Source organism: Nematostella vectensis, chromosome 12 (assembly GCF_932526225.1).
Source record: "Nematostella vectensis chromosome 12, jaNemVect1.1, whole genome shotgun sequence".
Taxonomy (NCBI): domain Eukaryota; kingdom Metazoa; phylum Cnidaria; class Anthozoa; order Actiniaria; family Edwardsiidae; genus Nematostella; species Nematostella vectensis.
In genome coordinates this window covers 2,339,503-2,363,812 of record NC_064045.1, presented here as the reverse complement: position 1 = coordinate 2,363,812, position 24,310 = coordinate 2,339,503, and the positions used below count along the sequence as shown (strand labels likewise).

At 44.2% G+C, this 24,310-nt stretch overlaps 26 protein-coding genes and 1 pseudogene across 27 annotated transcripts; 13 read left to right on the top strand and 14 right to left on the bottom strand.

Moving 5' to 3' along the window:
* Positions 1 to 225: 225 nt before the first annotated feature.
* On the bottom strand, positions 226 to 1,236 carry LOC125557170 (histone H3-like). The gene is made up of 2 exons (XM_048719532.1): positions 682 to 1,236; positions 226 to 438 (listed from the first exon to the last, which is right to left on the bottom strand). Exons 1-2 carry the CDS (start codon positions 1,079 to 1,081, stop codon positions 410 to 412), a joined length of 429 nt encoding a protein of 142 aa, XP_048575489.1. The 5' UTR covers positions 1,082 to 1,236; the 3' UTR covers positions 226 to 409.
* A 171-nt stretch (positions 1,237 to 1,407) lies between these two features.
* Positions 1,408 to 1,719, top strand: LOC125557504 (histone H4). Its single transcript, XM_048720148.1, has one exon. It carries the CDS (start codon positions 1,408 to 1,410, stop codon positions 1,717 to 1,719), a length of 312 nt encoding a protein of 103 aa, XP_048576105.1.
* A 719-nt stretch (positions 1,720 to 2,438) lies between these two features.
* On the bottom strand, positions 2,439 to 2,807 carry LOC125557503 (late histone H2B.L4-like). The gene has a single exon (XM_048720147.1). It carries the CDS (start codon positions 2,805 to 2,807, stop codon positions 2,439 to 2,441), a length of 369 nt encoding a protein of 122 aa, XP_048576104.1.
* Positions 2,808 to 3,168: 361 nt separating this feature from the next.
* LOC125557502 (histone H2A-like) lies at positions 3,169 to 3,546 on the top strand. Its single transcript, XM_048720146.1, has one exon. It carries the CDS (start codon positions 3,169 to 3,171, stop codon positions 3,544 to 3,546), a length of 378 nt encoding a protein of 125 aa, XP_048576103.1.
* A 228-nt stretch (positions 3,547 to 3,774) lies between these two features.
* LOC125557146 (histone H3-like) lies at positions 3,775 to 4,785 on the bottom strand. The gene is made up of 2 exons (XM_048719498.1): positions 4,231 to 4,785; positions 3,775 to 3,987 (listed from the first exon to the last, which is right to left on the bottom strand). Exons 1-2 carry the CDS (start codon positions 4,628 to 4,630, stop codon positions 3,959 to 3,961), a joined length of 429 nt encoding a protein of 142 aa, XP_048575455.1. The 5' UTR covers positions 4,631 to 4,785; the 3' UTR covers positions 3,775 to 3,958.
* A 171-nt stretch (positions 4,786 to 4,956) lies between these two features.
* LOC125557500 (histone H4) lies at positions 4,957 to 5,268 on the top strand. The gene has a single exon (XM_048720143.1). The coding sequence runs from the start codon at positions 4,957 to 4,959 to the stop codon at positions 5,266 to 5,268; it is 312 nt and encodes a 103-aa protein (XP_048576100.1).
* A 719-nt stretch (positions 5,269 to 5,987) lies between these two features.
* On the bottom strand, positions 5,988 to 6,356 carry LOC125557499 (late histone H2B.L4-like). Its single transcript, XM_048720141.1, has one exon. It carries the CDS (start codon positions 6,354 to 6,356, stop codon positions 5,988 to 5,990), a length of 369 nt encoding a protein of 122 aa, XP_048576098.1.
* Positions 6,357 to 6,717: 361 nt separating this feature from the next.
* On the top strand, positions 6,718 to 7,095 carry LOC125557498 (histone H2A-like). The gene has a single exon (XM_048720140.1). The coding sequence runs from the start codon at positions 6,718 to 6,720 to the stop codon at positions 7,093 to 7,095; it is 378 nt and encodes a 125-aa protein (XP_048576097.1).
* Positions 7,096 to 7,323: 228 nt separating this feature from the next.
* LOC125557145 (histone H3-like) lies at positions 7,324 to 8,334 on the bottom strand. Its single transcript, XM_048719497.1, has 2 exons — positions 7,780 to 8,334; positions 7,324 to 7,536 (listed from the first exon to the last, which is right to left on the bottom strand). The coding sequence occupies exons 1-2, from the start codon at positions 8,177 to 8,179 to the stop codon at positions 7,508 to 7,510; spliced, it is 429 nt and encodes a 142-aa protein (XP_048575454.1). The 5' UTR covers positions 8,180 to 8,334; the 3' UTR covers positions 7,324 to 7,507.
* A 171-nt stretch (positions 8,335 to 8,505) lies between these two features.
* Positions 8,506 to 8,817, top strand: LOC125557497 (histone H4). The gene has a single exon (XM_048720139.1). It carries the CDS (start codon positions 8,506 to 8,508, stop codon positions 8,815 to 8,817), a length of 312 nt encoding a protein of 103 aa, XP_048576096.1.
* A 719-nt stretch (positions 8,818 to 9,536) lies between these two features.
* LOC125557496 (late histone H2B.L4-like) lies at positions 9,537 to 9,905 on the bottom strand. The gene has a single exon (XM_048720138.1). The coding sequence runs from the start codon at positions 9,903 to 9,905 to the stop codon at positions 9,537 to 9,539; it is 369 nt and encodes a 122-aa protein (XP_048576095.1).
* A 361-nt stretch (positions 9,906 to 10,266) lies between these two features.
* LOC125557495 (histone H2A-like) lies at positions 10,267 to 10,644 on the top strand. The gene has a single exon (XM_048720137.1). It carries the CDS (start codon positions 10,267 to 10,269, stop codon positions 10,642 to 10,644), a length of 378 nt encoding a protein of 125 aa, XP_048576094.1.
* A 228-nt stretch (positions 10,645 to 10,872) lies between these two features.
* LOC125557144 (histone H3-like) lies at positions 10,873 to 11,883 on the bottom strand. The gene is made up of 2 exons (XM_048719496.1): positions 11,329 to 11,883; positions 10,873 to 11,085 (listed from the first exon to the last, which is right to left on the bottom strand). The coding sequence occupies exons 1-2, from the start codon at positions 11,726 to 11,728 to the stop codon at positions 11,057 to 11,059; spliced, it is 429 nt and encodes a 142-aa protein (XP_048575453.1). The 5' UTR covers positions 11,729 to 11,883; the 3' UTR covers positions 10,873 to 11,056.
* A 171-nt stretch (positions 11,884 to 12,054) lies between these two features.
* On the top strand, positions 12,055 to 12,366 carry LOC125557493 (histone H4). Its single transcript, XM_048720136.1, has one exon. The coding sequence runs from the start codon at positions 12,055 to 12,057 to the stop codon at positions 12,364 to 12,366; it is 312 nt and encodes a 103-aa protein (XP_048576093.1).
* A 336-nt stretch (positions 12,367 to 12,702) lies between these two features.
* LOC125557240 (histone H2B-like) lies at positions 12,703 to 13,531 on the bottom strand. Its single transcript, XM_048719590.1, has 2 exons — positions 13,157 to 13,531; positions 12,703 to 12,742 (listed from the first exon to the last, which is right to left on the bottom strand). The coding sequence occupies exons 1-2, from the start codon at positions 13,452 to 13,454 to the stop codon at positions 12,738 to 12,740; spliced, it is 303 nt and encodes a 100-aa protein (XP_048575547.1). The 5' UTR covers positions 13,455 to 13,531; the 3' UTR covers positions 12,703 to 12,737.
* Positions 13,532 to 13,541: 10 nt separating this feature from the next.
* On the bottom strand, positions 13,542 to 15,432 carry LOC125557143 (histone H3). Of its 2 annotated transcripts, none has more exons than XM_048719495.1 (2): positions 14,822 to 15,430; positions 13,542 to 13,587 (listed from the first exon to the last, which is right to left on the bottom strand). In XM_048719495.1, the coding sequence occupies exon 1, from the start codon at positions 15,275 to 15,277 to the stop codon at positions 14,867 to 14,869; it is 411 nt and encodes a 136-aa protein (XP_048575452.1). In that variant the 5' UTR covers positions 15,278 to 15,430; the 3' UTR covers positions 13,542 to 13,587; positions 14,822 to 14,866. The 2 variants fall into 2 exon arrangements, with proteins under 2 accessions (XP_048575452.1, XP_048575451.1); XM_048719494.1 differs by lacking the exon at positions 13,542 to 13,587 and adding an exon at positions 14,422 to 14,634 and having other exon boundaries at positions 14,878 to 15,432.
* Positions 13,816 to 14,193, top strand: LOC125557492 (histone H2A-like). The gene has a single exon (XM_048720135.1). The coding sequence runs from the start codon at positions 13,816 to 13,818 to the stop codon at positions 14,191 to 14,193; it is 378 nt and encodes a 125-aa protein (XP_048576092.1).
* A 171-nt stretch (positions 15,433 to 15,603) lies between the features above and the next one.
* On the top strand, positions 15,604 to 15,915 carry LOC125557491 (histone H4). The gene has a single exon (XM_048720134.1). It carries the CDS (start codon positions 15,604 to 15,606, stop codon positions 15,913 to 15,915), a length of 312 nt encoding a protein of 103 aa, XP_048576091.1.
* Positions 15,916 to 16,633: 718 nt separating this feature from the next.
* On the bottom strand, positions 16,634 to 17,002 carry LOC125557490 (late histone H2B.L4-like). Its single transcript, XM_048720133.1, has one exon. It carries the CDS (start codon positions 17,000 to 17,002, stop codon positions 16,634 to 16,636), a length of 369 nt encoding a protein of 122 aa, XP_048576090.1.
* A 361-nt stretch (positions 17,003 to 17,363) lies between these two features.
* LOC125557489 (histone H2A-like) lies at positions 17,364 to 17,741 on the top strand. The gene has a single exon (XM_048720132.1). It carries the CDS (start codon positions 17,364 to 17,366, stop codon positions 17,739 to 17,741), a length of 378 nt encoding a protein of 125 aa, XP_048576089.1.
* Positions 17,742 to 17,969: 228 nt separating this feature from the next.
* LOC125557167 lies at positions 17,970 to 18,922 on the bottom strand (annotated as a pseudogene).
* A 133-nt stretch (positions 18,923 to 19,055) lies between these two features.
* Positions 19,056 to 19,521, top strand: LOC125557227 (histone H4). Its single transcript, XM_048719579.1, has one exon. It carries the CDS (start codon positions 19,152 to 19,154, stop codon positions 19,461 to 19,463), a length of 312 nt encoding a protein of 103 aa, XP_048575536.1. The 5' UTR covers positions 19,056 to 19,151; the 3' UTR covers positions 19,464 to 19,521.
* A 661-nt stretch (positions 19,522 to 20,182) lies between these two features.
* LOC125557488 (late histone H2B.L4-like) lies at positions 20,183 to 20,551 on the bottom strand. Its single transcript, XM_048720131.1, has one exon. The coding sequence runs from the start codon at positions 20,549 to 20,551 to the stop codon at positions 20,183 to 20,185; it is 369 nt and encodes a 122-aa protein (XP_048576088.1).
* A 261-nt stretch (positions 20,552 to 20,812) lies between these two features.
* LOC125557182 (histone H2A-like) lies at positions 20,813 to 21,341 on the top strand. Its single transcript, XM_048719543.1, has one exon. It carries the CDS (start codon positions 20,913 to 20,915, stop codon positions 21,288 to 21,290), a length of 378 nt encoding a protein of 125 aa, XP_048575500.1. The 5' UTR covers positions 20,813 to 20,912; the 3' UTR covers positions 21,291 to 21,341.
* A 177-nt stretch (positions 21,342 to 21,518) lies between these two features.
* Positions 21,519 to 22,470, bottom strand: LOC125557157 (histone H3-like). The gene is made up of 2 exons (XM_048719512.1): positions 21,975 to 22,470; positions 21,519 to 21,731 (listed from the first exon to the last, which is right to left on the bottom strand). The coding sequence occupies exons 1-2, from the start codon at positions 22,372 to 22,374 to the stop codon at positions 21,703 to 21,705; spliced, it is 429 nt and encodes a 142-aa protein (XP_048575469.1). The 5' UTR covers positions 22,375 to 22,470; the 3' UTR covers positions 21,519 to 21,702.
* Positions 22,471 to 22,595: 125 nt separating this feature from the next.
* On the top strand, positions 22,596 to 23,070 carry LOC125557225 (histone H4). Its single transcript, XM_048719577.1, has one exon. It carries the CDS (start codon positions 22,701 to 22,703, stop codon positions 23,010 to 23,012), a length of 312 nt encoding a protein of 103 aa, XP_048575534.1. The 5' UTR covers positions 22,596 to 22,700; the 3' UTR covers positions 23,013 to 23,070.
* Positions 23,071 to 23,731: 661 nt separating this feature from the next.
* Positions 23,732 to 24,100, bottom strand: LOC125557487 (late histone H2B.L4-like). Its single transcript, XM_048720130.1, has one exon. It carries the CDS (start codon positions 24,098 to 24,100, stop codon positions 23,732 to 23,734), a length of 369 nt encoding a protein of 122 aa, XP_048576087.1.
* Positions 24,101 to 24,310: the final 210 nt, after the last annotated feature.

Sequence of the window (24,310 nt, the reverse complement as noted above, 5' to 3'; positions counted from 1 at the left end):
GTCAGGACTCGGCTGCTGAAAAACAAACGGTTCTTTTAGGAACCACCACATCGCACAAAAGTTCAAAGACCACATCATCACTCAAAATACTTTTTTTTATCGCAAAATACCCCATGTATTTTTATTCGATACCCTTATTCTAGAAGATGCCCTTAAACCACATAAACAGCACGTATTCGGTGACAAAACTTTAAGCGGCACGGGCGGTTACTTTGGCGGTGTTACTTAGAAAACGGCGAGCTACGCACCGAGCGATTATTCTCTACTAGCGCGCGCACGCACACACACCTAAACAAAATCTTACTCTCTTATGGTGACCATAAAAATAAGCGCACAAACTTTGAAATTCTCTAAATGTGAGTCAATCCCGTACGAATGATACGAAGAGTTTAAAACAAATTATGAGAAGTCATACCACTCGCGAATTAGGCTTGTTTTGTAAACAAGCGCCAACTCTAAGGAGGCGTCAATAAAATGCATGAGTAAAATTATGTAAAATGTCAGAGGAACGGCCGAGTTCCATATATGCTAGGAATGTGCCATAGAAATGCCACCTAAACACGGGAAAGGGAATTGTCGTTTGAGACAATGAGATGCAGACTGATATTGGACTTTTGATCATGTGGTGGCTCTTAAAAGAGCCGTTTGTAATTTATGAGCTTGGGTGTGTCTAAGCCCGTTCTCCTCGGATTCTGCGGGCGAGCTGTATATCTTTCGGCATGATCGTTACTCGTTTTGCGTGAATAGCGCAGAGATTGGTGTCTTCAAATAAACCAACAAGGTAGGCCTCACTAGCTTCTTGTAGAGCCATAACGGCCGAGCTCTGGAATCTCAGATCGGTCTTGAAATCTTGTGCGATTTCTCGAACTAGACGCTGGAAAGGAAGCTTTCTGATCAACAGCTCGGTAGATTTCTGGTATCGGCGGATCTCACGGAGAGCGACTGTGCCAGGTCTGTAACGGTGAGGTTTCTTCACTCCTCCAGTAGCTGGCGCGCTTTTACGAGCTGCCTTGGTCGCAAGCTGCTTTCTTGGAGCCTTGCCTCCAGTTGATTTTCGAGCCGTTTGCTTAGTGCGAGCCATTTTTTGTTACAATATGTTACAAGGTGTTACAATGGAGCAATCGTTAGATGGAAACCGTGTCGCTTTCTAGAGCTATTTATACCGAGCGCGGGGCTGAGGCGGATCGAAAACACGGAATGCATATTTCATGACCTAAAAACTAACGATTGGTTGAGTTGTCTAGCCTTTTGTCTCATAGCTTAAGATTTCGGCACCGTACGTTTCCTTAGAGGTCGGCTGATTGCTATTATAAACTATTGCAACAAAGTAGGGAATCACATCATTTGCTCATTCAAGCACAAGTGAACATTTCTCACTCATTCATCAAACAGCAGAAAAAAAAAAACATGTCTGGTCGTGGTAAAGGCGGTAAAGGTCTTGGCAAGGGTGGAGCAAAGAGACATCGAAAGATCCTGCGTGATAATATCCAGGGTATAACCAAACCTGCAATTCGCCGACTTGCTCGTCGTGGCGGTGTGAAGCGTATCTCCGGTCTTATCTATGAGGAGACCCGTGGTGTCCTCAAGGTTTTCCTTGAAAATGTCATCCGAGATGCTGTAACTTACACAGAGCATGCCAAAAGAAAGACCGTCACAGCGATGGACGTCGTGTACGCCCTGAAGCGCCAAGGGCGCACTCTGTACGGCTTCGGTGGCTAAGCGACTTCTCTTCCAAGAGTTCAAAACAAAACACAAACGGTTCTTTTAGGAACCACCACATATGACAAGAGTCATGTCCCAATGCATCGATAATATCTCGTTATAAGAGAAACACTAGAAACGCTAAACTAAACAATCACTCGCGCACCAAACATACAACCACGCACAACTAACCAATACTTACATACCAACAAATAGGTAAAGAAACAAGCTAACAATAGGAGGCCTTTCGCAACAAATTTGTAGTTAAATGATTCTGCACAAACTCGCGTTAAGATAAAACTGTGTTTATATCGAATCTAAACATTATCATCTAATATAGAGTCTTAACTCGCGTAAAGATATAACCGTGTTTATTTCGAAGCTAGACATCATCATCAATATAGAGTCTAGTGGCGGTTGCATTTCTTGTTTATGCTTGACAATAACGATGCTATTCCTTAAGCGACTTTTATATTTTTTTTTCTATCGACGAATCAAAAATCTGCTTTTCGGTGTTTTGCGTATGCGCGTACTCTTTCGGTTGAGGTTGTTATTGTTTTTTTTTTATAGGGAGAGGTGCATGTTGACTCTAGATATGTAGTGTATATGTTTTTGTGTTGTTTGTTATGGGAGAGGCAGGGGATATTCGTTTTGTTATAGTCAGATTGCATGTGACTTGAACTTTTCTCTATGTGGTGGCTCCTAAAAGAGCCGTTTTATTGCTATAGAGCAATGAATCACTTGCTGCTGGTGTACTTAGTAACGGCTTTGGTCCCCTCGCTGACGGCGTGTTTGGCAAGCTCCCCTGGTAGTAGTAGGCGAATTGCAGTCTGAATCTCTCGCGAGCTGATTGTGGACTTCTTGTTGTAGTGCGCTAGTCGAGACGACTCTGCAGCGATGCGTTCGAATATATCGTTCACGAACGAATTCATGATGCCCATTGCTTTGCTGGAGATTCCTGTGTCGGGATGAACTTGCTTCAGAACTTTGTAAATGTAGATGGCGTAGCTCTCCTTGCGACGACCTTTGCGCTTCTTTTTGTCACCAGCTACGACGTTTTTCTTGCCTTTAGATGCTTCGGGTTTCTTACCAGATTTAGGAGGCATGATGTTTGTTAACAGGCCCGAGTGCTCAAATGAAACTTAATTTTCTGATTCTCAGAAAGAAATTGTAAATACTCGAGATGCGAGTATGCTTTTATTTACAACTCTATTGTTACTGACCGGATCGGAATGGAAGCCATCCCATTGGCTGTTTTTCGCTAATATGCAGATGCGGCTTGTCACCGCCCCGCGCACCGGCAAACGCGCTGTACACACAACAAAAGATCTATTGTTTACGCAATTTTACGTTTCGATCCGGCATGCAGAATAAATAGAAAGGCAAAGTCAGTACAGCTAAGTGATCTCATCACAACATTCAGACGTTAAATCAACTCAACCACTGTTTAGTTATATATAAATCGTCATGTCTGGCCGAGGCAAAGGTAAAGCTAAGGGCACCAAGTCCAAGACTCGCTCATCCCGTGCCGGACTTCAGTTCCCCGTCGGCCGTATCCATCGTCACCTCCGTAAGGGCAACTACGCTGAGAGAGTAGGCGCCGGTGCACCTGTATACCTTGCTGCAGTCCTAGAGTATCTGAGTGCTGAGATATTGGAGCTTGCCGGTAACGCTGCTCGTGACAACAAGAAAACGAGGATAATCCCGCGTCACCTACAGCTTGCCGTAAGAAACGACGAGGAGCTGAATAGGTTATTGCATGGTGTTACCATTGCGCAGGGCGGGGTCCTACCAAACATCCAAGCATCTCTTCTCCCGAAGAAGACCGAGAAAAAGAGCAAGTGAGCAGTCAGGACTCGGCTGCTGAAAAACAAACGGTTCTTTTAGGAACCACCACATCGCACAAAAGTTCAAAGACCACATCATCACTCAAAATACTTTTTTTTATCGCAAAATACCCCATGTATTTTTATTCGATACCCTTATTCTAGAAGATGCCCTTAAACCACATAAACAGCACGTATTCGGTGACAAAACTTTAAGCGGCACGGGCGGTTACTTTGGCGGTGTTACTTAGAAAACGGCGAGCTACGCACCGAGCGATTATTCTCTACTAGCGCGCGCACGCACACACACCTAAACAAAATCTTACTCTCTTATGGTGACCATAAAAATAAGCGCACAAACTTTGAAATTCTCTAAATGTGAGTCAATCCCGTACGAATGATACGAAGAGTTTAAAACAAATTATGAGAAGTCATACCACTCGCGAATTAGGCTTGTTTTGTAAACAAGCGCCAACTCTAAGGAGGCGTCAATAAAATGCATGAGTAAAATTATGTAAAATGTCAGAGGAACGGCCGAGTTCCATATATGCTAGGAATGTGCCATAGAAATGCCACCTAAACACGGGAAAGGGAATTGTCGTTTGAGACAATGAGATGCAGACTGATATTGGACTTTTGATCATGTGGTGGCTCTTAAAAGAGCCGTTTGTAATTTATGAGCTTGGGTGTGTCTAAGCCCGTTCTCCTCGGATTCTGCGGGCGAGCTGTATATCTTTCGGCATGATCGTTACTCGTTTTGCGTGAATAGCGCAGAGATTGGTGTCTTCAAATAAACCAACAAGGTAGGCCTCACTAGCTTCTTGTAGAGCCATAACGGCCGAGCTCTGGAATCTCAGATCGGTCTTGAAATCTTGTGCGATTTCTCGAACTAGACGCTGGAAAGGAAGCTTTCTGATCAACAGCTCGGTAGATTTCTGGTATCGGCGGATCTCACGGAGAGCGACTGTGCCAGGTCTGTAACGGTGAGGTTTCTTCACTCCTCCAGTAGCTGGCGCGCTTTTACGAGCTGCCTTGGTCGCAAGCTGCTTTCTTGGAGCCTTGCCTCCAGTTGATTTTCGAGCCGTTTGCTTAGTGCGAGCCATTTTTTGTTACAATATGTTACAAGGTGTTACAATGGAGCAATCGTTAGATGGAAACCGTGTCGCTTTCTAGAGCTATTTATACCGAGCGCGGGGCTGAGGCGGATCGAAAACACGGAATGCATATTTCATGACCTAAAAACTAACGATTGGTTGAGTTGTCTAGCCTTTTGTCTCATAGCTTAAGATTTCGGCACCGTACGTTTCCTTAGAGGTCGGCTGATTGCTATTATAAACTATTGCAACAAAGTAGGGAATCACATCATTTGCTCATTCAAGCACAAGTGAACATTTCTCACTCATTCATCAAACAGCAGAAAAAAAAAAACATGTCTGGTCGTGGTAAAGGCGGTAAAGGTCTTGGCAAGGGTGGAGCAAAGAGACATCGAAAGATCCTGCGTGATAATATCCAGGGTATAACCAAACCTGCAATTCGCCGACTTGCTCGTCGTGGCGGTGTGAAGCGTATCTCCGGTCTTATCTATGAGGAGACCCGTGGTGTCCTCAAGGTTTTCCTTGAAAATGTCATCCGAGATGCTGTAACTTACACAGAGCATGCCAAAAGAAAGACCGTCACAGCGATGGACGTCGTGTACGCCCTGAAGCGCCAAGGGCGCACTCTGTACGGCTTCGGTGGCTAAGCGACTTCTCTTCCAAGAGTTCAAAACAAAACACAAACGGTTCTTTTAGGAACCACCACATATGACAAGAGTCATGTCCCAATGCATCGATAATATCTCGTTATAAGAGAAACACTAGAAACGCTAAACTAAACAATCACTCGCGCACCAAACATACAACCACGCACAACTAACCAATACTTACATACCAACAAATAGGTAAAGAAACAAGCTAACAATAGGAGGCCTTTCGCAACAAATTTGTAGTTAAATGATTCTGCACAAACTCGCGTTAAGATAAAACTGTGTTTATATCGAATCTAAACATTATCATCTAATATAGAGTCTTAACTCGCGTAAAGATATAACCGTGTTTATTTCGAAGCTAGACATCATCATCAATATAGAGTCTAGTGGCGGTTGCATTTCTTGTTTATGCTTGACAATAACGATGCTATTCCTTAAGCGACTTTTATATTTTTTTTTCTATCGACGAATCAAAAATCTGCTTTTCGGTGTTTTGCGTATGCGCGTACTCTTTCGGTTGAGGTTGTTATTGTTTTTTTTTTATAGGGAGAGGTGCATGTTGACTCTAGATATGTAGTGTATATGTTTTTGTGTTGTTTGTTATGGGAGAGGCAGGGGATATTCGTTTTGTTATAGTCAGATTGCATGTGACTTGAACTTTTCTCTATGTGGTGGCTCCTAAAAGAGCCGTTTTATTGCTATAGAGCAATGAATCACTTGCTGCTGGTGTACTTAGTAACGGCTTTGGTCCCCTCGCTGACGGCGTGTTTGGCAAGCTCCCCTGGTAGTAGTAGGCGAATTGCAGTCTGAATCTCTCGCGAGCTGATTGTGGACTTCTTGTTGTAGTGCGCTAGTCGAGACGACTCTGCAGCGATGCGTTCGAATATATCGTTCACGAACGAATTCATGATGCCCATTGCTTTGCTGGAGATTCCTGTGTCGGGATGAACTTGCTTCAGAACTTTGTAAATGTAGATGGCGTAGCTCTCCTTGCGACGACCTTTGCGCTTCTTTTTGTCACCAGCTACGACGTTTTTCTTGCCTTTAGATGCTTCGGGTTTCTTACCAGATTTAGGAGGCATGATGTTTGTTAACAGGCCCGAGTGCTCAAATGAAACTTAATTTTCTGATTCTCAGAAAGAAATTGTAAATACTCGAGATGCGAGTACGCTTTTATTTACAACTCTATTGTTACTGACCGGATCGGAATGGAAGCCATCCCATTGGCTGTTTTTCGCTAATATGCAGATGCGGCTTGTCACCGCCCCGCGCACCGGCAAACGCGCTGTACACACAACAAAAGATCTATTGTTTACGCAATTTTACGTTTCGATCCGGCATGCAGAATAAATAGAAAGGCAAAGTCAGTACAGCTAAGTGATCTCATCACAACATTCAGACGTTAAATCAACTCAACCACTGTTTAGTTATATATAAATCGTCATGTCTGGCCGAGGCAAAGGTAAAGCTAAGGGCACCAAGTCCAAGACTCGCTCATCCCGTGCCGGACTTCAGTTCCCCGTCGGCCGTATCCATCGTCACCTCCGTAAGGGCAACTACGCTGAGAGAGTAGGCGCCGGTGCACCTGTATACCTTGCTGCAGTCCTAGAGTATCTGAGTGCTGAGATATTGGAGCTTGCCGGTAACGCTGCTCGTGACAACAAGAAAACGAGGATAATCCCGCGTCACCTACAGCTTGCCGTAAGAAACGACGAGGAGCTGAATAGGTTATTGCATGGTGTTACCATTGCGCAGGGCGGGGTCCTACCAAACATCCAAGCATCTCTTCTCCCGAAGAAGACCGAGAAAAAGAGCAAGTGAGCAGTCAGGACTCGGCTGCTGAAAAACAAACGGTTCTTTTAGGAACCACCACATCGCACAAAAGTTCAAAGACCACATCATCACTCAAAATACTTTTTTTTATCGCAAAATACCCCATGTATTTTTATTCGATACCCTTATTCTAGAAGATGCCCTTAAACCACATAAACAGCACGTATTCGGTGACAAAACTTTAAGCGGCACGGGCGGTTACTTTGGCGGTGTTACTTAGAAAACGGCGAGCTACGCACCGAGCGATTATTCTCTACTAGCGCGCGCACGCACACACACCTAAACAAAATCTTACTCTCTTATGGTGACCATAAAAATAAGCGCACAAACTTTGAAATTCTCTAAATGTGAGTCAATCCCGTACGAATGATACGAAGAGTTTAAAACAAATTATGAGAAGTCATACCACTCGCGAATTAGGCTTGTTTTGTAAACAAGCGCCAACTCTAAGGAGGCGTCAATAAAATGCATGAGTAAAATTATGTAAAATGTCAGAGGAACGGCCGAGTTCCATATATGCTAGGAATGTGCCATAGAAATGCCACCTAAACACGGGAAAGGGAATTGTCGTTTGAGACAATGAGATGCAGACTGATATTGGACTTTTGATCATGTGGTGGCTCTTAAAAGAGCCGTTTGTAATTTATGAGCTTGGGTGTGTCTAAGCCCGTTCTCCTCGGATTCTGCGGGCGAGCTGTATATCTTTCGGCATGATCGTTACTCGTTTTGCGTGAATAGCGCAGAGATTGGTGTCTTCAAATAAACCAACAAGGTAGGCCTCACTAGCTTCTTGTAGAGCCATAACGGCCGAGCTCTGGAATCTCAGATCGGTCTTGAAATCTTGTGCGATTTCTCGAACTAGACGCTGGAAAGGAAGCTTTCTGATCAACAGCTCGGTAGATTTCTGGTATCGGCGGATCTCACGGAGAGCGACTGTGCCAGGTCTGTAACGGTGAGGTTTCTTCACTCCTCCAGTAGCTGGCGCGCTTTTACGAGCTGCCTTGGTCGCAAGCTGCTTTCTTGGAGCCTTGCCTCCAGTTGATTTTCGAGCCGTTTGCTTAGTGCGAGCCATTTTTTGTTACAATATGTTACAAGGTGTTACAATGGAGCAATCGTTAGATGGAAACCGTGTCGCTTTCTAGAGCTATTTATACCGAGCGCGGGGCTGAGGCGGATCGAAAACACGGAATGCATATTTCATGACCTAAAAACTAACGATTGGTTGAGTTGTCTAGCCTTTTGTCTCATAGCTTAAGATTTCGGCACCGTACGTTTCCTTAGAGGTCGGCTGATTGCTATTATAAACTATTGCAACAAAGTAGGGAATCACATCATTTGCTCATTCAAGCACAAGTGAACATTTCTCACTCATTCATCAAACAGCAGAAAAAAAAAAACATGTCTGGTCGTGGTAAAGGCGGTAAAGGTCTTGGCAAGGGTGGAGCAAAGAGACATCGAAAGATCCTGCGTGATAATATCCAGGGTATAACCAAACCTGCAATTCGCCGACTTGCTCGTCGTGGCGGTGTGAAGCGTATCTCCGGTCTTATCTATGAGGAGACCCGTGGTGTCCTCAAGGTTTTCCTTGAAAATGTCATCCGAGATGCTGTAACTTACACAGAGCATGCCAAAAGAAAGACCGTCACAGCGATGGACGTCGTGTACGCCCTGAAGCGCCAAGGGCGCACTCTGTACGGCTTCGGTGGCTAAGCGACTTCTCTTCCAAGAGTTCAAAACAAAACACAAACGGTTCTTTTAGGAACCACCACATATGACAAGAGTCATGTCCCAATGCATCGATAATATCTCGTTATAAGAGAAACACTAGAAACGCTAAACTAAACAATCACTCGCGCACCAAACATACAACCACGCACAACTAACCAATACTTACATACCAACAAATAGGTAAAGAAACAAGCTAACAATAGGAGGCCTTTCGCAACAAATTTGTAGTTAAATGATTCTGCACAAACTCGCGTTAAGATAAAACTGTGTTTATATCGAATCTAAACATTATCATCTAATATAGAGTCTTAACTCGCGTAAAGATATAACCGTGTTTATTTCGAAGCTAGACATCATCATCAATATAGAGTCTAGTGGCGGTTGCATTTCTTGTTTATGCTTGACAATAACGATGCTATTCCTTAAGCGACTTTTATATTTTTTTTTCTATCGACGAATCAAAAATCTGCTTTTCGGTGTTTTGCGTATGCGCGTACTCTTTCGGTTGAGGTTGTTATTGTTTTTTTTTTATAGGGAGAGGTGCATGTTGACTCTAGATATGTAGTGTATATGTTTTTGTGTTGTTTGTTATGGGAGAGGCAGGGGATATTCGTTTTGTTATAGTCAGATTGCATGTGACTTGAACTTTTCTCTATGTGGTGGCTCCTAAAAGAGCCGTTTTATTGCTATAGAGCAATGAATCACTTGCTGCTGGTGTACTTAGTAACGGCTTTGGTCCCCTCGCTGACGGCGTGTTTGGCAAGCTCCCCTGGTAGTAGTAGGCGAATTGCAGTCTGAATCTCTCGCGAGCTGATTGTGGACTTCTTGTTGTAGTGCGCTAGTCGAGACGACTCTGCAGCGATGCGTTCGAATATATCGTTCACGAACGAATTCATGATGCCCATTGCTTTGCTGGAGATTCCTGTGTCGGGATGAACTTGCTTCAGAACTTTGTAAATGTAGATGGCGTAGCTCTCCTTGCGACGACCTTTGCGCTTCTTTTTGTCACCAGCTACGACGTTTTTCTTGCCTTTAGATGCTTCGGGTTTCTTACCAGATTTAGGAGGCATGATGTTTGTTAACAGGCCCGAGTGCTCAAATGAAACTTAATTTTCTGATTCTCAGAAAGAAATTGTAAATACTCGAGATGCGAGTACGCTTTTATTTACAACTCTATTGTTACTGACCGGATCGGAATGGAAGCCATCCCATTGGCTGTTTTTCGCTAATATGCAGATGCGGCTTGTCACCGCCCCGCGCACCGGCAAACGCGCTGTACACACAACAAAAGATCTATTGTTTACGCAATTTTACGTTTCGATCCGGCATGCAGAATAAATAGAAAGGCAAAGTCAGTACAGCTAAGTGATCTCATCACAACATTCAGACGTTAAATCAACTCAACCACTGTTTAGTTATATATAAATCGTCATGTCTGGCCGAGGCAAAGGTAAAGCTAAGGGCACCAAGTCCAAGACTCGCTCATCCCGTGCCGGACTTCAGTTCCCCGTCGGCCGTATCCATCGTCACCTCCGTAAGGGCAACTACGCTGAGAGAGTAGGCGCCGGTGCACCTGTATACCTTGCTGCAGTCCTAGAGTATCTGAGTGCTGAGATATTGGAGCTTGCCGGTAACGCTGCTCGTGACAACAAGAAAACGAGGATAATCCCGCGTCACCTACAGCTTGCCGTAAGAAACGACGAGGAGCTGAATAGGTTATTGCATGGTGTTACCATTGCGCAGGGCGGGGTCCTACCAAACATCCAAGCATCTCTTCTCCCGAAGAAGACCGAGAAAAAGAGCAAGTGAGCAGTCAGGACTCGGCTGCTGAAAAACAAACGGTTCTTTTAGGAACCACCACATCGCACAAAAGTTCAAAGACCACATCATCACTCAAAATACTTTTTTTTATCGCAAAATACCCCATGTATTTTTATTCGATACCCTTATTCTAGAAGATGCCCTTAAACCACATAAACAGCACGTATTCGGTGACAAAACTTTAAGCGGCACGGGCGGTTACTTTGGCGGTGTTACTTAGAAAACGGCGAGCTACGCACCGAGCGATTATTCTCTACTAGCGCGCGCACGCACACACACCTAAACAAAATCTTACTCTCTTATGGTGACCATAAAAATAAGCGCACAAACTTTGAAATTCTCTAAATGTGAGTCAATCCCGTACGAATGATACGAAGAGTTTAAAACAAATTATGAGAAGTCATACCACTCGCGAATTAGGCTTGTTTTGTAAACAAGCGCCAACTCTAAGGAGGCGTCAATAAAATGCATGAGTAAAATTATGTAAAATGTCAGAGGAACGGCCGAGTTCCATATATGCTAGGAATGTGCCATAGAAATGCCACCTAAACACGGGAAAGGGAATTGTCGTTTGAGACAATGAGATGCAGACTGATATTGGACTTTTGATCATGTGGTGGCTCTTAAAAGAGCCGTTTGTAATTTATGAGCTTGGGTGTGTCTAAGCCCGTTCTCCTCGGATTCTGCGGGCGAGCTGTATATCTTTCGGCATGATCGTTACTCGTTTTGCGTGAATAGCGCAGAGATTGGTGTCTTCAAATAAACCAACAAGGTAGGCCTCACTAGCTTCTTGTAGAGCCATAACGGCCGAGCTCTGGAATCTCAGATCGGTCTTGAAATCTTGTGCGATTTCTCGAACTAGACGCTGGAAAGGAAGCTTTCTGATCAACAGCTCGGTAGATTTCTGGTATCGGCGGATCTCACGGAGAGCGACTGTGCCAGGTCTGTAACGGTGAGGTTTCTTCACTCCTCCAGTAGCTGGCGCGCTTTTACGAGCTGCCTTGGTCGCAAGCTGCTTTCTTGGAGCCTTGCCTCCAGTTGATTTTCGAGCCGTTTGCTTAGTGCGAGCCATTTTTTGTTACAATATGTTACAAGGTGTTACAATGGAGCAATCGTTAGATGGAAACCGTGTCGCTTTCTAGAGCTATTTATACCGAGCGCGGGGCTGAGGCGGATCGAAAACACGGAATGCATATTTCATGACCTAAAAACTAACGATTGGTTGAGTTGTCTAGCCTTTTGTCTCATAGCTTAAGATTTCGGCACCGTACGTTTCCTTAGAGGTCGGCTGATTGCTATTATAAACTATTGCAACAAAGTAGGGAATCACATCATTTGCTCATTCAAGCACAAGTGAACATTTCTCACTCATTCATCAAACAGCAGAAAAAAAAAAACATGTCTGGTCGTGGTAAAGGCGGTAAAGGTCTTGGCAAGGGTGGAGCAAAGAGACATCGAAAGATCCTGCGTGATAATATCCAGGGTATAACCAAACCTGCAATTCGCCGACTTGCTCGTCGTGGCGGTGTGAAGCGTATCTCCGGTCTTATCTATGAGGAGACCCGTGGTGTCCTCAAGGTTTTCCTTGAAAATGTCATCCGAGATGCTGTAACTTACACAGAGCATGCCAAAAGAAAGACCGTCACAGCGATGGACGTCGTGTACGCCCTGAAGCGCCAAGGGCGCACTCTGTACGGCTTCGGTGGCTAAGCGACTTCTCTTCCAAGAGTTCAAAACAAAACACAAACGGTTCTTTTAGGAACCACCACATATGACAAGAGTCATGTCCCAATGCATCGATAATATCTCGTTATAAGAGAAACACTAGAAACGCTAAACTAAACAATCACTCGCGCACCAAACATACAACCACGCACAACTAACCAATACTTACATACCAACAAATAGGTAAAGAAACAAGCTAACAATAGGAGGCCTTTCGCAACAAATTTGTAGTTAAATGATTCTGCACAAACTCGCGTTAAGATAAAACTGTGTTTATATCTAATCTAAACATTATCATCTAATATAGAGTCTTAACTCGCGTAAAGATATAACCGTGTTTATTTCGAAGCTAGACATCATCATCAATATAGAGTCTAGTGGCGGTTGCATTTCTTGTTTATGCTTGACAATAACGATGCTATTCCTTAAGCGACTTTTATATTTTTTTTTCTATCGACGAATCAAAAATCTGCTTTTCGGTGTTTTGCGTATGCGCGTACTCTTTCGGTTGAGGTTGTTATTGTTTTTTTTTTATAGGGAGAGGTGCATGTTGACTCTAGATATGTAGTGTATATGTTTTTGTGTTGTTTGTTATGGGAGAGGCAGGGGATATTCGTTTTGTTATAGTCAGATTGCATGTGACTTGAACTTTTCTCTATGTGGTGGCTCCTAAAAGAGCCGTTTTATTGCTATAGAGCAATGAATCACTTGCTGCTGGTGTACTTAGTAACGGCTTTGGTCCCCTCGCTGACGGCGTGTTTGGCAAGCTCCCCTGGTAGTAGTAGGCGAATTGCAGTCTGAATCTCTCGCGAGCTGATTGTGGACTTCTTGTTGTAGTGCGCTAGTCGAGACGACTCTGCAGCGATGCGTTCGAATATATCGTTCACGAACGAATTCATGATGCCCATTGCTTTGCTGGAGATTCCTGTGTCGGGATGAACTTGCTTCAGAACTTTGTAAATGTAGATGGCGTAGCTCTCCTTGCGACGACCTTTGCGCTTCTTTTTGTCACCAGCTACGACGTTTTTCTTGCCTTTAGATGCTTCGGGTTTCTTACCAGATTTAGGAGGCATGATGTTTGTTAACAGGCCCGAGTGCTCAAATGAAACTTAATTTTCTGATTCTCAGAAAGAAATTGTAAATACTCGAGATGCGAGTATGCTTTTATTTACAACTCTATTGTTACTGACCGGATCGGAATGGAAGCCATCCCATTGGCTGTTTTTCGCTAATATGCAGATGCGGCTTGTCACCGCCCCGCGCACCGGCAAACGCGCTGTACACACAACAAAAGATCTATTGTTTACGCAATTTTACGTTTCGATCCGGCATGCAGAATAAATAGAAAGGCAAAGTCAGTACAGCTAAGTGATCTCATCACAACATTCAGACGTTAAATCAACTCAACCACTGTTTAGTTATATATAAATCGTCATGTCTGGCCGAGGCAAAGGTAAAGCTAAGGGCACCAAGTCCAAGACTCGCTCATCCCGTGCCGGACTTCAGTTCCCCGTCGGCCGTATCCATCGTCACCTCCGTAAGGGCAACTACGCTGAGAGAGTAGGCGCCGGTGCACCTGTATACCTTGCTGCAGTCCTAGAGTATCTGAGTGCTGAGATATTGGAGCTTGCCGGTAACGCTGCTCGTGACAACAAGAAAACGAGGATAATCCCGCGTCACCTACAGCTTGCCGTAAGAAACGACGAGGAGCTGAATAGGTTATTGCATGGTGTTACCATTGCGCAGGGCGGGGTCCTACCAAACATCCAAGCATCTCTTCTCCCGAAGAAGACCGAGAAAAAGAGCAAGTGAGCAGTCAGGACTCGGCTGCTGAAAAACAAACGGTTCTTTTAGGAACCACCACATCGCACAAAAGTTCAAAGACCACATCATCACTCAAAATACTTTTTTTTATCGCAAAATACCCCATGTATTTTTATTCGATACCCTTATTCTAGAAGATGCCCTTAAACCACATAAACAGCACGTATTCGGTGACAAAACTTTAAGCGGCACGGGCGGTTACTTTGGCGGTGTTACTTAGAAAACGGCGAGCTACGCACCGAGCGATTATTCTCTACTAGCGCGCGCACGCACACACACCTAAACAAAATCTTACTCTCTTATGGTGACCATAAAAATAAGCGCACAAACTTTGAAATTCTCTAAATGTGAGTCAATCCCGTACGAATGATACGAAGAGTTTAAAACAAATTATGAGAAGTCATACCACTCGCGAATTAGGCTTGTTTTGTAAACAAGCGCCAACTCTAAGGAGGCGTCAATAAAATGCATGAGTAAAATTATGTAAAATGTCAGAGGAACGGCCGAGTTCCATATATGCTAGGAATGTGCCATAGAAATGCCACCTAAACACGGGAAAGGGAATTGTCGTTTGAGACAATGAGATGCAGACTGATATTGGACTTTTGATCATGTGGTGGCTCTTAAAAGAGCCGTTTGTAATTTATGAGCTTGGGTGTGTCTAAGCCCGTTCTCCTCGGATTCTGCGGGCGAGCTGTATATCTTTCGGCATGATCGTTACTCGTTTTGCGTGAATAGCGCAGAGATTGGTGTCTTCAAATAAACCAACAAGGTAGGCCTCACTAGCTTCTTGTAGAGCCATAACGGCCGAGCTCTGGAATCTCAGATCGGTCTTGAAATCTTGTGCGATTTCTCGAACTAGACGCTGGAAAGGAAGCTTTCTGATCAACAGCTCGGTAGATTTCTGGTATCGGCGGATCTCACGGAGAGCGACTGTGCCAGGTCTGTAACGGTGAGGTTTCTTCACTCCTCCAGTAGCTGGCGCGCTTTTACGAGCTGCCTTGGTCGCAAGCTGCTTTCTTGGAGCCTTGCCTCCAGTTGATTTTCGAGCCGTTTGCTTAGTGCGAGCCATTTTTTGTTACAATATGTTACAAGGTGTTACAATGGAGCAATCGTTAGATGGAAACCGTGTCGCTTTCTAGAGCTATTTATACCGAGCGCGGGGCTGAGGCGGATCGAAAACACGGAATGCATATTTCATGACCTAAAAACTAACGATTGGTTGAGTTGTCTAGCCTTTTGTCTCATAGCTTAAGATTTCGGCACCGTACGTTTCCTTAGAGGTCGGCTGATTGCTATTATAAACTATTGCAACAAAGTAGGGAATCACATCATTTGCTCATTCAAGCACAAGTGAACATTTCTCACTCATTCATCAAACAGCAGAAAAAAAAAAACATGTCTGGTCGTGGTAAAGGCGGTAAAGGTCTTGGCAAGGGTGGAGCAAAGAGACATCGAAAGATCCTGCGTGATAATATCCAGGGTATAACCAAACCTGCAATTCGCCGACTTGCTCGTCGTGGCGGTGTGAAGCGTATCTCCGGTCTTATCTATGAGGAGACCCGTGGTGTCCTCAAGGTTTTCCTTGAAAATGTCATCCGAGATGCTGTAACTTACACAGAGCATGCCAAAAGAAAGACCGTCACAGCGATGGACGTCGTGTACGCCCTGAAGCGCCAAGGGCGCACTCTGTACGGCTTCGGTGGCTAAGCGACTTCTCTTCCAAGAGTTCAAAACAAAACACAAACGGTTCTTTTAGGAACCACCACATATGACAAGAGTCATGTCCCAATGCATCGATAATATCTCGTTATAAGAGAAACACTAGAAACGCTAAACTAAACAATCACTCGCGCACCAAACATACAACCACGCACAACTAACCAATACTTACATACCAACAAATAGGTAAAGAAACAAGCTAACAATAGGAGGCCTTTCGCAACAAATTTGTAGTTAAATGATTCTGCACAAACTCGCGTTAAGATAAAACTGTGTTTATATCGAATCTAAACATTATCATCTAATATAGAGTCTTAACTCGCGTAAAGATATAACCGTGTTTATTTCGAAGCTAGACATCATCATCAATATAGAGTCTAGTGGCGGTTGCATTTCTTGTTTATGCTTGACAATAACGATGCTATTCCTTAAGCGACTTTTATATTTTTTTTTCTATCGACGAATCAAAAATCTGCTTTTCGGTGTTTTGCGTATGCGCGTACTCTTTCGGTTGAGGTTGTTATTGTTTTTTTTTATAGGGAGAGGTGCATGTTGACTCTAGATATGTAGTGTATATGTTTTTGTGTTGTTTGTTATGGGAGAGGCAGGGGATATTCGTTTTGTTATAGTCAGATTGCATGTGACTTGAACTTTTCTCTATGTGGTGGCTCCTAAAAGAGCCGTTTTATTGCTATAGAGCAATGAATCACTTGCTGCTGGTGTACTTAGTAACGGCTTTGGTCCCCTCGCTGACGGCGTGTTTGGCAAGCTCCCCTGGTAGTAGTAGGCGAATTGCAGTCTGAATCTCTCGCGAGCTGATTGTGGACTTCTTGTTGTAGTGCGCTAGTCGAGACGACTCTGCAGCGATGCGTTCGAATATATCGTTCACGAACGAATTCATGATGCCCATTGCTTTGCTGGAGATTCCTGTGTCGGGATGAACTTGCTTCAGAACTTTGTAAATGTAGATGGCGTAGCTCTCCTTGCGACGACCTTTGCGCTTCTTTTTGTCACCAGCTACGACGTTTTTCTTGCCTTTAGATGCTTCGGGTTTCTTACCAGATTTAGGAGGCATGATGTTTGTTAACAGGCCCGAGTGCTCAAATGAAACTTAATTTTCTGATTCTCAGAAAGAAATTGTAAATACTCGAGATGCGAGTACGCTTTTATTTACAACTCTATTGTTACTGACCGGATCGGAATGGAAGCCATCCCATTGGCTGTTTTTCGCTAATATGCAGATGCGGCTTGTCACCGCCCCGCGCACCGGCAAACGCGCTGTACACACAACAAAAGATCTATTGTTTACGCAATTTTACGTTTCGATCCGGCATGCAGAATAAATAGAAAGGCAAAGTCAGTACAGCTAAGTGATCTCATCACAACATTCAGACGTTAAATCAACTCAACCACTGTTTAGTTATATATAAATCGTCATGTCTGGCCGAGGCAAAGGTAAAGCTAAGGGCACCAAGTCCAAGACTCGCTCATCCCGTGCCGGACTTCAGTTCCCCGTCGGCCGTATCCATCGTCACCTCCGTAAGGGCAACTACGCTGAGAGAGTAGGCGCCGGTGCACCTGTATACCTTGCTGCAGTCCTAGAGTATCTGAGTGCTGAGATATTGGAGCTTGCCGGTAACGCTGCTCGTGACAACAAGAAAACGAGGATAATCCCGCGTCACCTACAGCTTGCCGTAAGAAACGACGAGGAGCTGAATAGGTTATTGCATGGTGTTACCATTGCGCAGGGCGGGGTCCTACCAAACATCCAAGCATCTCTTCTCCCGAAGAAGACCGAGAAAAAGAGCAAGTGAGCAGTCAGGACTCGGCTGCTGAAAAACAAACGGTTCTTTTAGGAACCACCACATCGCACAAAAGTTCAAAGACCACATCATCACTCAAAATACTTTTTTTTATCGCAAAATACCCCATGTATTTTTATTCGATACCCTTATTCTAGAAGATGCCCTTAAACCACATAAACAGCACGTATTCGGTGACAAAACTTTAAGCGGCACGGGCGGTTACTTTGGCGGTGTTACTTAGAAAACGGCGAGCTACGCACCGAGCGATTATTCTCTACTAGCGCGCGCACGCACACACACCTAAACAAAATCTTACTCTCTTATGGTGACCATAAAAATAAGCGCACAAACTTTGAAATTCTCTAAATGTGAGTCAATCCCGTACGAATGATACGAAGAGTTTAAAACAAATTATGAGAAGTCATACCACTCGCGAATTAGGCTTGTTTTGTAAACAAGCGCCAACTCTAAGGAGGCGTCAATAAAATGCATGAGTAAAATTATGTAAAATGTCAGAGGAACGGCCGAGTTCCATATATGCTAGGAATGTGCCATAGAAATGCCACCTAAACACGGGAAAGGGAATTGTCGTTTGAGACAATGAGATGCAGACTGATATTGGACTTTTGATCATGTGGTGGCTCTTAAAAGAGCCGTTTGTAATTTATGAGCTTGGGTGTGTCTAAGCCCGTTCTCCTCGGATTCTGCGGGCGAGCTGTATATCTTTCGGCATGATCGTTACTCGTTTTGCGTGAATAGCGCAGAGATTGGTGTCTTCAAATAAACCAACAAGGTAGGCCTCACTAGCTTCTTGTAGAGCCATAACGGCCGAGCTCTGGAATCTCAGATCGGTCTTGAAATCTTGTGCGATTTCTCGAACTAGGACGCTGGAAAGGAAGCTTTCTGATCAACAGCTCGGTAGATTTCTGGTATCGGCGGATCTCACGGAGAGCGACTGTGCCAGGTCTGTAACGGTGAGGTTTCTTCACTCCTCCAGTAGCTGGCGCGCTTTTACGAGCTGCCTTGGTCGCAAGCTGCTTTCTTGGAGCCTTGCCTCCAGTTGATTTTCGAGCCGTTTGCTTAGTGCGAGCCATTTTTTGTTACAATATGTTACAAGGTGTTACAATGGAGCAATCGTTAGATGGAAACCGTGTCGCTTTCTAGAGCTATTTATACCGAGCGCGGGGCTGAGGCGGATCGAAAACACGGAATGCATATTTCATGACCTAAAAACTAACGATTGGTTGAGTTGTCTAGCCTTTTGTCTCATAGCTTAAGATTTCGGCACCGTACGTTTCCTTAGAGGTCGGCTGATTGCTATTATAAACTATTGCAACAAAGTAGGGAATCACATCATTTGCTCATTCAAGCACAAGTGAACATTTCTCACTCATTCATCAAACAGCAGAAAAAAAAAACATGTCTGGTCGTGGTAAAGGCGGTAAAGGTCTTGGCAAGGGTGGAGCAAAGAGACATCGAAAGATCCTGCGTGATAATATCCAGGGTATAACCAAACCTGCAATTCGCCGACTTGCTCGTCGTGGCGGTGTGAAGCGTATCTCCGGTCTTATCTATGAGGAGACCCGTGGTGTCCTCAAGGTTTTCCTTGAAAATGTCATCCGAGATGCTGTAACTTACACAGAGCATGCCAAAAGAAAGACCGTCACAGCGATGGACGTCGTGTACGCCCTGAAGCGCCAAGGGCGCACTCTGTACGGCTTCGGTGGCTAAGCGACTTCTCTTCCAAGAGTTCAAAACAAAACACAAACGGTTCTTTTAGGAACCACCACATATGACAAGAGTCATGTCCCAATGCATCGATAATATCTCGTTATAAGAGAAACACTAGAAACGCTAAACTAAACAATCACTCGCGCACCAAACATACAACCACGCACAACTAACCAATACTTACATACCAACAAATAGGTAAAGAAACAAGCTAACAATAGGAGGCCTTTCGCAACAAATTTGTAGTTAAATGATTCTGCACAAACTCGCGTTAAGATAAAACTGTGTTTATATCGAATCTAAACATTATCATCTAATATAGAGTCTTAACTCGCGTAAAGATATAACCGTGTTTATTTCGAAGCTAGACATCATCATCAATATAGAGTCTAGTGGCGGTTGCATTTCTTGTTTATGCTTGACAATAACGATGCTATTCCTTAAGCGACTTTTATATTTTTTTTTCTATCGACGAATCAAAAATCTGCTTTTCGGTGTTTTGCGTATGCGCGTACTCTTTCGGTTGAGGTTGTTATTGTTTTTTTTTTATAGGGAGAGGTGCATGTTGACTCTAGATATGTAGTGTATATGTTTTTGTGTTGTTTGTTATGGGAGAGGCAGGGGATATTCGTTTTGTTATAGTCAGATTGCATGTGACTTGAACTTTTCTCTATGTGGTGGCTCCTAAAAGAGCCGTTTTATTGCTATAGAGCAATGAATCACTTGCTGCTGGTGTACTTAGTAACGGCTTTGGTCCCCTCGCTGACGGCGTGTTTGGCAAGCTCCCCTGGTAGTAGTAGGCGAATTGCAGTCTGAATCTCTCGCGAGCTGATTGTGGACTTCTTGTTGTAGTGCGCTAGTCGAGACGACTCTGCAGCGATGCGTTCGAATATATCGTTCACGAACGAATTCATGATGCCCATTGCTTTGCTGGAGATTCCTGTGTCGGGATGAACTTGCTTCAGAACTTTGTAAATGTAGATGGCGTAGCTCTCCTTGCGACGACCTTTGCGCTTCTTTTTGTCACCAGCTACGACGTTTTTCTTGCCTTTAGATGCTTCGGGTTTCTTACCAGATTTAGGAGGCATGATGTTTGTTAACAGGCCCGAGTGCTCAAATGAAACTTAATTTTCTGATTCTCAGAAAGAAATTGTAAATACTCGAGATGCGAGTACGCTTTTATTTACAACTCTATTGTTACTGACCGGATCGGAATGGAAGCCATCCCATTGGCTGTTTTTCGCTAATATGCAGATGCGGCTTGTCACCGCCCCGCGCACCGGCAAACGCGCTGTACACACAACAAAAGATCTATTGTTTACGCAATTTTACGTTTCGATCCGGCATGCAGAATAAATAGAAAGGCAAAGTCAGTACAGCTAAGTGATCTCATCACAACATTCAGACGTTAAATCAACTCAACCACTGTTTAGTTATATATAAATCGTCATGTCTGGCCGAGGCAAAGGTAAAGCTAAGGGCACCAAGTCCAAGACTCGCTCATCCCGTGCCGGACTTCAGTTCCCCGTCGGCCGTATCCATCGTCACCTCCGTAAGGGCAACTACGCTGAGAGAGTAGGCGCCGGTGCACCTGTATACCTTGCTGCAGTCCTAGAGTATCTGAGTGCTGAGATATTGGAGCTTGCCGGTAACGCTGCTCGTGACAACAAGAAAACGAGGATAATCCCGCGTCACCTACAGCTTGCCGTAAGAAACGACGAGGAGCTGAATAGGTTATTGCATGGTGTTACCATTGCGCAGGGCGGGGTCCTACCAAACATCCAAGCATCTCTTCTCCCGAAGAAGACCGAGAAAAAGAGCAAGTGAGCAGTCAGGACTCGGCTGCTGAAAAACAAACGGTTCTTTTAGGAACCACCACATCGCACAAAAGTTCAAAGACCACATCATCACTCAAAATACTTTTTTTTATCGCAAAATACCCCATGTATTTTTATTCGATACCCTTATTCTAGAAGATGCCCTTAAACCACATAAACAGCACGTATTCGGTGACAAAACTTTAAGCGGCACGGGCGGTTACTTTGGCGGTGTTACTTAGAAAACGGCGAGCTACGCACCGAGCGATTATTCTCTACTAGCGCGCGCACGCACACACACCTAAACAAAATCTTACTCTCTTATGGTGACCATAAAAATAAGCGCACAAACTTTGAAATTCTCTAAATGTGAGTCAATCCCGTACGAATGATACGAAGAGTTTAAAACAAATTATGAGAAGTCATACCACTCGCGAATTAGGCTTGTTTTGTAAACAAGCGCCAACTCTAAGGAGGCGTCAATAAAATGCATGAGTAAAATTATGTAAAATGTCAGAGGAACGGCCGAGTTCCATATATGCTAGGAATGTGCCATAGAAATGCCACCTAAACACGGGAAAGGGAATTGTCGTTTGAGACAATGAGATGCAGACTGATATTGGACTTTTGATCATGTGGTGGCTCTTAAAAGAGCCGTTTGTAATTTATGAGCTTGGGTGTGTCTAAGCCCGTTCTCCTCGGATTCTGCGGGCGAGCTGTATATCTTTCGGCATGATCGTTACTCGTTTTGCGTGAATAGCGCAGAGATTGGTGTCTTCAAATAAACCAACAAGGTAGGCCTCACTAGCTTCTTGTAGAGCCATAACGGCCGAGCTCTGGAATCTCAGATCGGTCTTGAAATCTTGTGCGATTTCTCGAACTAGACGCTGGAAAGGAAGCTTTCTGATCAACAGCTCGGTAGATTTCTGGTATCGGCGGATCTCACGGAGAGCGACTGTGCCAGGTCTGTAACGGTGAGGTTTCTTCACTCCTCCAGTAGCTGGCGCGCTTTTACGAGCTGCCTTGGTCGCAAGCTGCTTTCTTGGAGCCTTGCCTCCAGTTGATTTTCGAGCCGTTTGCTTAGTGCGAGCCATTTTTTGTTACAATATGTTACAAGGTGTTACAATGGAGCAATCGTTAGATGGAAACCGTGTCGCTTTCTAGAGCTATTTATACCGAGCGCGGGGCTGAGGCGGATCGAAAACACGGAATGCATATTTCATGACCTAAAAACTAACGATTGGTTGAGTTGTCTAGCCTTTTGTCTCATAGCTTAAGATTTCGGCACCGTACGTTTCCTTAGAGGTCGGCTGATTGCTATTATAAACTATTGCAACAAAGTAGGGAATCACATCATTTGCTCATTCAAGCACAAGTGAACATTTCTCACTCATTCATCAAACAGCAGAAAAAAAAAAACATGTCTGGTCGTGGTAAAGGCGGTAAAGGTCTTGGCAAGGGTGGAGCAAAGAGACATCGAAAGATCCTGCGTGATAATATCCAGGGTATAACCAAACCTGCAATTCGCCGACTTGCTCGTCGTGGCGGTGTGAAGCGTATCTCCGGTCTTATCTATGAGGAGACCCGTGGTGTCCTCAAGGTTTTCCTTGAAAATGTCATCCGAGATGCTGTAACTTACACAGAGCATGCCAAAAGAAAGACCGTCACAGCGATGGACGTCGTGTACGCCCTGAAGCGCCAAGGGCGCACTCTGTACGGCTTCGGTGGCTAAGCGACTTCTCTTCCAAGAGTTCAAAACAAAACACAAACGGTTCTTTTAGGAACCACCACATATGACAAGAGTCATGTCCCAATGCATCGATAATATCTCGTTATAAGAGAAACACTAGAAACGCTAAACTAAACAATCACTCGCGCACCAAACATACAACCACGCACAACTAACCAATACTTACATACCAACAAATAGGTAAAAAAACAAGCTAACAATAGGAGGCCTTTCGCAACAAATTTGTAGTTAAATGATTCTGCACAAACTCGCGTTAAGATAAAACTGTGTTTATATCGAATCTAAACATTATCATCTAATATAGAGTCTTAACTCGCGTAAAGATATAACCGTGTTTATTTCGAAGCTAGACATCATCATCAATATAGAGTCTAGTGGCGGTTGCATTTCTTGTTTATGCTTGACAATAACGATGCTATTCCTTAAGCGACTTTTATATTTTTTTTTCTATCGACGAATCAAAAATCTGCTTTTCGGTGTTTTGCGTATGCGCGTACTCTTTCGGTTGAGGTTGTTATTGTTTTTTTTTTATAGGGAGAGGTGCATGTTGACTCTAGATATGTAGTGTATATGTTTTTGTGTTGTTTGTTATGGGAGAGGCAGGGGATATTCGTTTTGTTATAGTCAGATTGCATGTGACTTGAACTTTTCTCTATGTGGTGGCTCCTAAAAGAGCCGTTTTATTGCTATAGAGCAATGAATCACTTGCTGCTGGTGTACTTAGTAACGGCTTTGGTCCCCTCGCTGACGGCGTGTTTGGCAAGCTCCCCTGGTAGTAGTAGGCGAATTGCAGTCTGAATCTCTCGCGAGCTGATTGTGGACTTCTTGTTGTAGTGCGCTAGTCGAGACGACTCTGCAGCGATGCGTTCGAATATATCGTTCACGAACGAATTCATGATGCCCATTGCTTTGCTGGAGATTCCTGTGTCGGGATGAACTTGCTTCAGAACTTTGTAAATGTAGATGGCGTAGCTCTCCTTGCGACGACCTTTGCGCTTCTTTTTGTCACCAGCTACGACGTTTTTCTTGCCTTTAGATGCTTCGGGTTTCTTACCAGATTTAGGAGGCATGATGTTTGTTAACAGGCCCGAGTGCTCAAATGAAACTTAATTTTCTGATTCTCAGAAAGAAATTGTAAATACTCGAGATGCGAGTACGCTTTTATTTACAACTCTATTGTTACTGACCGGATCGGAATGGAAGCCATCCCATTGGCTGTTTTTCGCTAATATGCAGATGCGGCTTGTCACCGCCCCGCGCACCGGCAAACGCGCTGTACA